The 11,626-nt window shown below is 37.2% G+C and overlaps 1 protein-coding gene across 1 annotated transcript; it reads right to left on the bottom strand.

Annotated features, from left to right (window-relative positions):
* Positions 1 to 7,773: 7,773 nt before the first annotated feature.
* Positions 7,774 to 11,624, bottom strand: LOC132198616 (116 kDa U5 small nuclear ribonucleoprotein component). Its single transcript, XM_059622737.1, has 13 exons — positions 11,421 to 11,624; positions 11,030 to 11,265; positions 10,710 to 10,978; positions 10,405 to 10,654; positions 10,068 to 10,350; positions 9,746 to 10,009; positions 9,496 to 9,689; positions 9,274 to 9,440; positions 9,039 to 9,218; positions 8,802 to 8,979; positions 8,468 to 8,751; positions 8,117 to 8,415; positions 7,774 to 8,055 (listed from the first exon to the last, which is right to left on the bottom strand). The coding sequence occupies exons 1-13, from the start codon at positions 11,532 to 11,534 to the stop codon at positions 7,852 to 7,854; spliced, it is 2,922 nt and encodes a 973-aa protein (XP_059478720.1). The 5' UTR covers positions 11,535 to 11,624; the 3' UTR covers positions 7,774 to 7,851.
* Positions 11,625 to 11,626: the final 2 nt, after the last annotated feature.

The following is an 11,626-nucleotide window of genomic DNA, read 5'->3' as shown; positions in this document are numbered from 1 at the left end:
ATTTTTTACTGCGTGCTTATTGCTTTACATTCCAAGATAGAAATTATTAAATTCAATGATACCAGATTCAAAACAAATCTTGATTTTCAAAATTAATCCGTTAAAATGCGAATTATTTTTAATTAAATTTTGTACAGATTAGATTAGATTAGATAATAGTTTTATTCATTTGAGCACAAATTTACAGTCATCAACATGCAAAAAAAAATACCTCCAAAACAAGTTAATGTTGCCCGTAGAACACGTCAAGTCATTACATGCTAATTAAAATTATGTATGAAAAATTCGAACCGATCGTAAAACAAATTATCATTCAACACCTTTTTAACAAGTTTCTGAAAATCTTTGCAATATGTGACAATGTAGCTCATAACCACAGTTTATTGTTAACATAAATAAATATAAATTATACATTTTTTCCCTTAAAGGTAAAGAGAACTGATAAAATATAATTTATTATCAATATAAATTTTGATATCATCAGTGCATTGTTATATAAATATTGTAAGAGAATAAATATTTTTTTAGTTTACCTCTCTGTAGTAGTGGTTAAAATCCTTAAACACGCTGGTTTAGCTTAATTAATAAAAAAAAAATTCAAAAAATAATAAAATTATTACTGAAGTTTTAAAACTTATTTTTAACCAAATATTATAAAAAATTTAAATTAAAAAGAGAATACAATACATTTTATAATTGGACTTGCTGCGATTTTTAACTAAATCTTTAAATTTCACAAATGGATATGAGTTTACTATAGAATGCGATTCGTTTATACTTGATCCACACGCTTTGTAAAGCGACAAACGATGTTTGCAGCGCCGCTTTGTCAGTCCATTCATGCGGTCTGTTTGCTCGGCGGGCTGCATAAATCGCACAGCAGCGTCATCCGCGAGTGCATCTCTTCTTCCGCCGCCCGCCACACACAGTGCAGAAATAGTTGGCAAAGGTTATGGCTACAATAGATCAAGCGCAGTGAACAATGAAACGGCACCGGCCGCCGCTTGATGGAAATAATATGAAATTACCAGCGGCGCAGCTCATGACGAGAGAGCGCGTTTTGTGTGTCAGCAAAGAGCGTTTTAATGGTTTTAATCGAGTCAATATTTGACTGCGAAATTGTGTTATAAAATATATGCTCGGAGACACAAAAGGATTATTTCGCCGGCTGTTTGCACACAAAATTTTATTCGGCTTTTAACGCAAGATAGATTGCGGATGAGTTTCTGAAAATAGTTTTTTACCGAAATATGAATTTTTATTTTTCATTTAACAACAAAGAAGGAAATCCAACAAAATTTTTAGGCTAATTAAGAACAAATGTTCTTTACTTTTTATTCAATAGTTTTTTGATCTAGTTATTTAAAAAAAAAATAAACTATTTATTTGTATCAAATGGAAATAAAAATCTAGATTTTGAAGTTATAAAATTAAAATGATTTTTCCTGTAATTTTCATTATTTAATTTTATGGTTTAAAAAAAATCCCAGAAGTGTAATTAAACGTAAGAAAATAAAATTTATGAATAAATAAAACATAAATTTTTATTGAAGTTTGCGACTGCAGTGGTATGGTGTGCCCCTGGTTGTCAGAAATTTTCCGCCAGCTTTGTCGCGCTCGCCAAATAAATAAAAGCAGGATCAAGCCCCTGCATAACAAGCGCACTAAAGACTAAACACACACACACACACAAATGTATAATAATATGGTGAGCACATGCATAGAGAAATATCCGACGGGCGCCGAGTGTTCGGCTCGAGATTGTTGCGAGCGGATTCGTGGCGCCGGCGTCTCCGACACAACCACTTTCCACCCCACCCAAAACGCGCCCTACATTCCGCATGCGAACCGCTGCTGGCTGGCCAGACGTATATGTATGTAATCATTTTTTGCCTCCAAAAACGCCGGTCCGCGTCGCATGCAGCAGCCAAAAGAAGAAGTGAATGAGCACGACAATATATAAGCAGTTTTGCGGTGTTGCGGCTTAATTTTTAAGCTTGTTTGACCAGAGCCGAGTCGCTTTTCTCCCATTTTCCCACGCAATTTTTCTGTTTAGCGCTGCCAAATATTGAAAAAAAGAAATATTTTCAATTACAGAAGTTCAAAGAATGAGGAATTAGTTAAAATTGATAAGTATAAATTTAAATTAAATTTTCCCTGCTTTTCGCACAATACTCAAAATTTAATGGCTTCTGCAAATAATACTGAAATTGAAACAGAAACAGTCCTATAGGTTTTAATTTATATTTTTGGGAAAACTTATTCAAACACAAATTTTCAATCAATCTGACACTTTTTTAATTATTGATTGTGGAAACTAATATTATAAAAAAGGGTATTTTAATAAAAAAAAATTGAGGCTTAATTTTAATTTTTTTAACTTTTTTGGTGATTTAAATTTGAAATGGGCTTTTTGCACGATGGGTTTTGAGAGTCAATTATTGTTTAAGAAAATGATAGTGAATTTTCCTGGAATTTAAACAAAAACTGTTTCATTTCATGGATTTTTTTTTTATAAAATTATTATGTGTCAAAATAATTTTACAGCTCGTGAATTTTTGCTGCAGCCCGCAGTCGCAACTTATTGAGCAGATTTTTGTTTTTTCCTAAGCAATCCCATCGAGGAAAAGCCGAATTGAAATTCAAATCACCATGAATCAACCCTCGTTCTTGAAATTCTACCATCACACATTTTTTCTTTTCACTAATCTCTGAAAAATGAATATTTCAACAAATTAATAAAATGAAGTTAAAAAACATTATAATGATATAAATTTCCTCCAAATTCATATCAATTTGCATGTAAAATCTCCCATACTAGTTATAATTTGCAAAAACAAAATAATACTAATCTGGTTCTTAAAATAAATTTGCTACAATTATTTGATTTTTTTTTTTAAATAATTAAATTTGATTGACTTATTGAAAATATCAAAATATTCCAAGTTGCAAAACAATTTACTTCTTACTTTGTAACAATTTATTAATTTGCATTTAAAAAAAAAAAAACGTGATTACTACCAAAATGAATACAGCTGAAAAAAATTTAACGCCTCGACAGTCAAGTTGGGGGACTGGTCAGCATCTATAGCGTAAGTGACCTGCTCTAATAAGAAAAATCTATGTGCAAAGCTGAGTCATATAAAAGCGGCGAGAGAAAGAGAATAAAAAAGATTGTGTCGTCTGTTGGTCGCGTCCTCGGCGCGGCTGCCTTTTGAGAGGCGGTTGGTCTCGGTGTAACTAGAGCTCCAGACGACACAATATTCCGGCCTGCACGAACAAAGAAGCGAAAAAAATGGTGCTCAATCATACATGTCTGCTGCCTGCTTGTCTGCGGCTCGTCTAGTCATTTGGTAATAATAGACCAACGTGTCTCCAAAGCTAAACAGGCCGAAATATATATCAGAGGGGTCAAGTTGCGTGTATGTCCTCCCTGCTGTACTCGACTCATACACACACTCTTCGCTCTGCGCTCAATGATATTAGCACGCCGGTGCTGTTGGAGAAAAAAAAATTGAATATCTCTGGCGCCCCAAGGGTCAACGACTGCGCCAATTTCGCAGACTGGCAAAATCTTGCAGCGCAAATTCTTTTAAACAATTCCTATGGATTTTTCCAGATTTTTCTACCCCTTGCAATTTACAATGAGTCAATCATAAAAACTCGGCAGGTTTTTATATTAGAGACTATAATTAATAAAAAAGAGCACAAATTTTTAGGTTCAACATAATTTTGAAATTAGTACAGTTTATGATATTATTTTGACAGAAGACCCTCAAATCATCTCTCAGCATAAATCATTCAAATGTAGGGCAAAACTGTAATTTATTGTCGCTTAAACATTGACGTCAAAGCAACAGAAATTTTGATTCCTGGGCGAAAATTAAATCAAAAGCCATTTTGAACATATGAATTCAAATATTATATAAAATCAATGATAATTGGAGAAAAAATCCAACAGAATAATTTAAAAAATATATTTCGAAGCTGTTTTCAAGGAATAAAATTTGCGTTTCAAACAACATTATTTAAATATAATTAATTGTTTTTGATCATTTGCCAAAATATTAATTCACAATGTTTTACATTAAATTTTTGGAAACGATTTGGTTTGAGAAACAGGGTCTCTTGTTGGAAAAAGCGGCACCACCACTTGCAAGAATTTTGATAAAACTTCCAAAACCTCGTCCACCGCCGTGTCTCTTTTATTGCACACACAATTGTTTTTAATTTTAGAAAAATAACCTGGTTTATATATTAATTTAAAAACTTTGGAACCAAAATTTACTTAAATGGTTAATTTGACATCCTCATCATAAACTAGCTAATAAATTAAGATCGCCATTTTTTTTTCACGGGAAATGCTTGTGATGTGAATAAATTTTCAGAGAAAATTATAATTACAAAGCGTATATTTCCAAAAAAATAATTTCACTTGATTATTCGGCGTGTCTAGACAGCAAACTACGCCACAATTGCACCTTAATTGAGGACAAATCAACACCAAAAACATGATGAAAGAAGAACATTTTTGCTCAAAAACGCTAGAAAATTCTCCTCTTTTTAATTAACAATTCTCTATGAAAGCAATAATTATATTAAAAAACCCTTATTGCAAAAATGAAAATTATTACCGCAGAGAATGTGTGATTTTCTTATTTATGGATTAAAATATTCTTGGCTTTGGTTGGTTTATGTATTGAAGAATTAATTAAATATGATATCAAATAATTATATTTGATGTGGTTGAGTTATCGCGAAAAACAACGCACAGCACAAATTAAGTGACCGCCGGGCTCGTCTCGCCCCCCTCTGTCTGGCCGCCACCCCGGTGCCGCTGCTGGAATAGGGCTAATTAGGATTAGGGTGAGACCATCAATTCACCTGCAGCCACGCAATCAAAAAGTCTCGAAATTATATATTCCACTCTTTTTTCGTCGCGTATAATCAGATTAATGAGAGAGAGAGAGAAAGCGCGGAATAATAAACAAGCGGCGTGTCGTGCCAATTTTTTTCCGGTTAATTCCTTACTTTCGAATTAAGTGCGGCTCAAGTGATTACTTTTTCCGTGTTGTATGCGCTGCAATATTCGGCGGGGACACGTTAATTGGATTGCGGATGCTCACTTTTCAGTGTGCGTGTTTCAAAAATTCGTTCGTGCTTGCGCTCGATCCGCGCTTTTGTCGTCTATCAGCAGGGGTAACGCGCGCGCCACTCGCTCTCTGCTGCAATTGCTCGCGTTTTTGCGCTTTGCCTTTTACTTGACATTACTCTCTACCAATGTCAATGCCTTCCGTGGGCTACTCACTTTAAATAAATGCAATGCCCACTCGCTGCGCGTCCTTCTGCAAATTAAATGCAGCTCGCGTGCTCTCAACAACACAGCGCGCGGCACTTTCAAACTTGAACTTCTTCTTTTCTGCGACATTGCATCATGTTATAAGAAATGTAGCGACAAGATTTATTTACATAATTTAAAAATTTTTCCCCTCAAATTAAATTTTATATATTTTACGCAATAATTATCCCTGTCAATTTTAGTTTAAGATTTTTTTTAACATCTTCATGTTGTAATATTATCTTGATGCGGAGATTGCCTTTCTTGTAAGACCAAAACACTTCACCTAATTGCCTACTATAAATCTGAATCATCTTGTAAACATCAAGCTTTAAAAGTACCCGAAAAGACCTGCATAGAACAATTTTTCTGGAAATAAGCAGAAAAAAGTTTTAAAAATAACGATCCATTTTGATGATTTTAGTTGAATAATATTTTGAAGTTCTTTATATAATGATGGACCAGGCTGAAAATTTCATAATATTAATGTTTCTAAATGAAATCACTTTATTTTTGTTCATTCTTCATAATTAAATCATGTCAAAAATCCTCCTTTTTTTATTAAATAAAATTTCTATTTATTCTGATTTTGAGCTAATCACTCATAAATTTAAAAGTTTCTGCTGATATTTCTGCATTTAAGCTGCACTTAGTATCATCAACTAGTTGAGCGATTAATTCAATTAATTGGATTTTATTTGGCGAATCATTCGCTCGGCGAGACAAGTGTTCTATAAAAATCAAATGCACTGAGCATTCAAATGGGATCTGCGATCTGCATATTTTTTTATTGTTATTATTATTGTCATATTGTGTGAGTCAATGTTTATCAATAAAATGTTATGGCCTTGCTTTACTCTTGACTCCTTGATTACAAGGATTGCTTAAAGCTTTTTTTTTAATAATTAACAAAAGGTTAAAAAATTTTAACCTTGGCAATTATTATTTCACCCAAAAGAGAAAGGAATACAGTTTATTTTCAAATCATGTTTATTAATGTAGTTTGATTTTTGATTTATAATAAAAATTTGAATCAAGATGAGCGTGAAGAGGATTTACGCATGAGGAAAGTGCCAGCAGAAAATGTTCAAATGACACATTATTTTTTTTTTGCGGTGGGCGTTTCGGGGGACAAGAAGCGTACACGCATCGCACTTTCCTTGACTTTTGCATTTACAAGGGGCGGTGCGCGGCAATAAAATATATTGCACTTTGGCACAGTGCCTTTTAAATCCATCTCTCCACTCACACTGCGCAATGCACGTCAAGGTCGCGCTCATTAAAAAACCGGCACCGCGCGCGCGAGAGAGAGAGAAAGAAAGAGAGCACTCGCGAAAAGCAGGCTACGGGGTGCGAATAATCAAAACAGAGAGCAAAACGCGATTTTATTATGTATATTTTTATTTTTTTCGCCTCTTCTCGCGGTCGCGCTTTCAAAAAGCAGGTTTGATATTTTTCTCCTTGTCGACGACCGCCGATGCCTCGCGCAGATAAAATAGACTGTTTTGGCGCGATAATAAATTATGAAAATCGGCATGCAAATGCGACAGCATTGTGATTCAAAATTGGGTCAACAACCTTTTGTGCATAGGCCGGCGAGCCAAGACTGCCGGGAAAAAAGTGAGACCTGCCGTGTCAGAGGTCCCCTCATCTTTGGTTGGCGCAATTTCAATTGCTCAAATATGCACTATCCGCCGGCCGGCCGGCGCGAAGTAAACGCCAGCACAGCGCGGCCAAAAGCCACTGTGTTGCTTTTCCGACAAAAATAGTTCAAGTATAACAAATTGGTACAGATTTTTGTGGAATCAAAAAATCTTCAATTAAAACGCCAATATAAGGAACTTATTTTACTTTTACACACAAATTAAAATATACAAAAGCTGCACAATTGTTTTATGTCTAAAAAAAAATATTCAGGGAATAAATTAATTTTTTTGTGAGCAAATAAATTTCAATTATTTGAAAACCTTTTAACCCATGCGTGAATTGAATTTCTGATGACTTATTCTATAAACCAATGCTTTTCAAGTTCGCACCCACGATTCGCGTTGAGAATTTTGATAAAAAGACGAGCTCCGAATATCAACATTCTGAATAATCATGATTTGCACGAGTGACGTCAGCGTCTTTTACTTGCACCGCATCTAAAAATTTGCCGGGTTTTTCCTTCTCTGTCAAGTGCTCACTTCATTTTATTGTAACTGCTTGTACTTTTAACACTAACCACGTGTTTACAATTGCTTCACTTTTTCCTCGTAATAAATCCTCACAATATGATCAAGAAGGATAATATAATCTAAATTTGCCGACAAATGAACAACAAAATATAAATAACTGGTATATTTTCCATTTTTTTGCGTAGTTTAGAAAAACAATATTTTTGGATTAAATTGAGAATTCATAATGACTTTTTTTTAATGAAACAAGTTATGTCATTAAGTTGAATTAAAAACTATATTTATCTAATGGAATGATGCCACTCCACGACACAGAAATTACAAACACGGTTTAGATTACAGAGGATAATTGAGGAGCACATCTTGTCTGGCCAACTCCAGCAACATGGGGTCGTCGAAGAATTTGTTAATGGACACGTCTTCACTCAGACCCTTCCTCCTGCGAGTTTTGATCATGAACTCTCTGGCCAGATGAGTGGCCGGCTGCGGTTCCAGAGGTCGAATTACGATACTCTTGTCCAGCGGGTCACCAGGGACAATCTAGTGAGCAAAATTAAATGATGAGTAAAATTTAATAACAGTAGTTGAATTCATTGATTACCTGCCAGTGGTGGAACACTGAGAGTGAAAATGCCTGGCCAAGGGTGTGCGTCCTGAGATCTGTCTCGAAGCCGAATGAATCGATGGCTGGGATGAAGGCCTTGATCATGTACAGAGGTGACCCAGGCACTGGCGCATCCTGTGTCACGTGTCCTCTTCTTCTGGCCAGGACTGTGTACACGGCAGACACACAATCTGCAGGTGCGTGGACTTCCACAAAGTTGTACGGCTCCATCAGACGAGGTGTGGCCATCAAAAACGCAGAGTAGGCAACACGTCGCGCCGTGGGAATAATTTGGCCTAAATTAATTCATTCAATTTTTTATATTCAGATCAGAATATGTGAAATTACCTCCGCCTCTGTGAAGGGGTTCCTGAGCAATGACGGCGTCTAGAATTTTGAACTTGACGTTTCTAATAGGTTCCTCGCACAAAGGACCTTCTCTGGTGCCCCACTGGAAGCCCTGAACAATCGAGTCTTTGACAGAAATGAGCAGACCTTTGTCTACTTCAGAGGGCAGAGTGTCGTCGACCAGAATGTTGGGGCCCGTGACCTCAGGGCCAAACGCCCAGATGGATCTGGCAGCCAGCAAATCCCAGTCGTACTTTGTCTGGAAGAATTCTCCTAATCTCTTCCTGCAAATATCTTAATAATAAATTTTGCAATTCCATTAAAAACTACATACTTATTCCATGAAATTTGCACCACTTCATTTTCAATGTCCTCCGCGAGTCCCTTTTCTAGAGGTTCAGCAATCATTGTGATTTTGTTCTTCTTGTTGGGAGTTTCGGCAAAGCATTTGAGTGAAGATGTCTCAACAACAGTCTCGCAAAACGCAACAACTGGATCCGCAACTTTGATGTCTAAAATATTATTGAAACATTATCTGGTTAAAATACTTCGAGAAATTCAGGCAATTTACCTATTTCAGAGTACATTTTCCTCAAATCGTGCATGACACAATCCAAGTAAAGTTCTCCTGTGCCCAATACCACATGCTCTCCAGATTCCTCAACTCTTGTGGTCAAGAGGGGGTACGATTTGTTGACCTTTCGAAGGCCATCCAACATTTTTGGTAATTCTGATGGATTTACTGGCTCAACTAAAAATAATAAGTTGTCAAAATATATTATTTAACGTAGAGAAAAATAATCTACCAGCAATTTTAATGACAGACTGGGTGTTGAATTTCAGCGGCCGGAAAATGTAGAGTTCGTCGTCGATGCTAGGATCTGTGATGGTAGAAGTTTTGACAATGGGCTGGTCAATGCCTTCAATGAGCACCCAGTTTCCAGCCGGGATTCTGTTGACCTGAACCTTATACCTGCAGATACATTCAATTCAATTCCATTCAGTGAAATTTAAACAAATAAATTTACCTAGCTTCGTAAATCCAGAGCCGACCGACTGTGAGAACGCGAGAGTCTTCCTCGTCAGCTGCCGTGTAATTCTCTCCAAGCACCCTCACATCCTGATTGGCGTAAAGGGTTCCACTCATCACTCTGGCCAACACTTGGAAAAATGTGCAGTCATCTGTCGGATACATTTTCGTACTGTGGACCATTAACCGCCCCTGAAATAAAATTTAATAATCAAAATCAGGTTTTGAATTGTTTGCCATTTGAATACCTCTGGGTCACATTTGCACATGTCTTCAGCTATCTCGGACTCCAGAGGCCCCGTGTAGATGTGCTCGACTTTGCCCTTGGCGTTGTCGAGGGGAGATTTGATGTGCTGCACACACATGTCCACAAAACCACTGAAGTGACCGATGAACTTGCTGCAGACAAGACGCAAAAGCGGTCTGATGTTCATCTTCATTTCCTCTTTGGTCAAGTGAATGCCAAGTTCGCTCATCAAGTCCGGCAAAGACACATCCACGTCACCAACAACCTGTGCGAATAATAATTTTTTATAAATTGCTTTAGGATGCTTGAAAAATTTATTTCACCTGGGCAAAAATTTTGTAAAGGGGCTCCAGGATGAACTCGACGAAACTCCTCTGTGGTGCGTTGTGAGGCGCTTTCTTGGAGAACTTGCGAGTTTTGCTGTTGAAGTAAATGTCTCCCCAGAGCCTCTTGGCAAACTCGTTTGGATTCACTCCTCCATAAGTCTCAGCATAGATTTTGGCAAAAGACTTGAGAGTGAAGCAAATCCCAAACTGAGCACTGGCGAAGCAAACATTTCCGTTGAGGGGGGAGAAAATTAAAGGATTTTCTTCCTCGGAGTACAACCTGAAAAATTATCATTAAAATTCTACTCGATTAATAAAAAAATTAATGAAGTACCCAAGGAGACCGTTCAATTCCTCCAAGATGTGTCGCAGTTTGAAGTAGGCATCAAGGGGAGGCAGTTTCAGCTCAATCATCAATCGGTCGATTTTGTTGATGCAAACTGTGAGGCCCATTTTCTCCTGGATCGAGTGCTTCAACAGCCTCTCCGTCTGCAGTGTGACCCCCTCAGCAGCATCCACAAACAAAACCACACCGTCACACATCCTCATCGCAGCAGTTGCTTCGTCAGAAAAATTCACATGACCTAGGATAAAATCAATGAAACTTGGTTGAAATTTACAAACAAATTTTCAAATTACCAGGAGTGTCGAAAATGTTCATTAGAAACGACTTGTTCCGCACATCCTGCATGACGAGAGTGACTGGCATGGCCTTGATGCTGACACCCCTTTCTTGCTCAGTGATCAGCGTGTCTGTGTAACGCATACTTTTGTCTTCCAGCTGCTGCATGTACAAGTGAGTTTGCTCAACCAGGCAGTCTACGAAGCTGGTCTTTCCGTGATGCAAATTGCCTACGATGGCTACATTTCTGATGAGAGGCGCTGTGTCCATCAAATCGGCCAAGAATCTTTAGGACAAAAATTAGAATCAAACAGTTTTATTTTGAATATTAAATTACTCCATGTTGTAAATGGTATCAGGAAGGTCCTGTTGCTTGACCTGGAACTTGTGCTTCTTGACCGGCTCGATGAGCGGCTTGTCCAGGGCCTGCGTGTCCTCTTCCTGGACTATGGTCTCCACGTCAGGACCAAACACCTCAGAGGCTAATGGATAGTATCTTTTGTCCTCGTGCAGGACAACGGCCAACGGCGCCGGCTCGTCATCAACGTTGCCGTCCTCGTCCATCGCCTCTTCCTATAAAAATTGAGATATGTAAATTTAAATTCCAATCAAATAAAATCCAGATAATTTAAAAATGCTTAATTCAGTTTAAATATATTGTTTATTTAAGTTCTAAATTTCAATCCTGCAAAAAATTGTGGAAAGAGAGTTCCCGAAGTTCAACTCACGTCATATTCCTCTTGCTCTGGCTCAGCATCGCGGTAGGTTTCTTCTTCCTCGTCGTCGGACTCTAATTCCGGTCCAATATAATTACCGAATTCATCATATAAATCGGCGTCCATGGCTCAAAATTGCAAAATTTCCAACCAGTTAGGGAAATTTGCAAACAGACGCCGGCATAAACACAACAAAACGTGATCGGGCGTGCGCAGCG

The sequence above is a fragment of the Neocloeon triangulifer genome, unplaced genomic scaffold, assembly GCF_031216515.1.
Source record: "Neocloeon triangulifer isolate White Clay Creek 2 clone unplaced genomic scaffold, ASM3121651v1 ptg000013l, whole genome shotgun sequence".
In the NCBI taxonomy this organism is placed as follows: Eukaryota; Metazoa; Arthropoda; class Insecta; order Ephemeroptera; family Baetidae; genus Neocloeon; species Neocloeon triangulifer.
This window is presented reverse-complemented; position numbering and strand designations above follow the sequence as displayed.

What these genes read in the sequence shown, in the direction of transcription:
- LOC132198616 (XM_059622737.1), bottom strand. Translation starts at nt 11,534, where the DNA reads ATGGACGCCGATTTATATGATGAATTCGGTAATTATATTGGACCGGAA. An exon ending in TTTACAAAATTTTTGCCCAG is followed by an intron (nt 10,010 to 10,067) that starts GTGAAATAAATT and finishes TTATTCGCACAG; the next exon opens with GTTGTTGGTGACGTGGATGT. An exon ending in GAAAATGTACTCTGAAATAG is followed by an intron (nt 8,980 to 9,038) that starts GTAAATTGCCTG and finishes ATAATATTTTAG; the next exon opens with ACATCAAAGTTGCGGATCCA.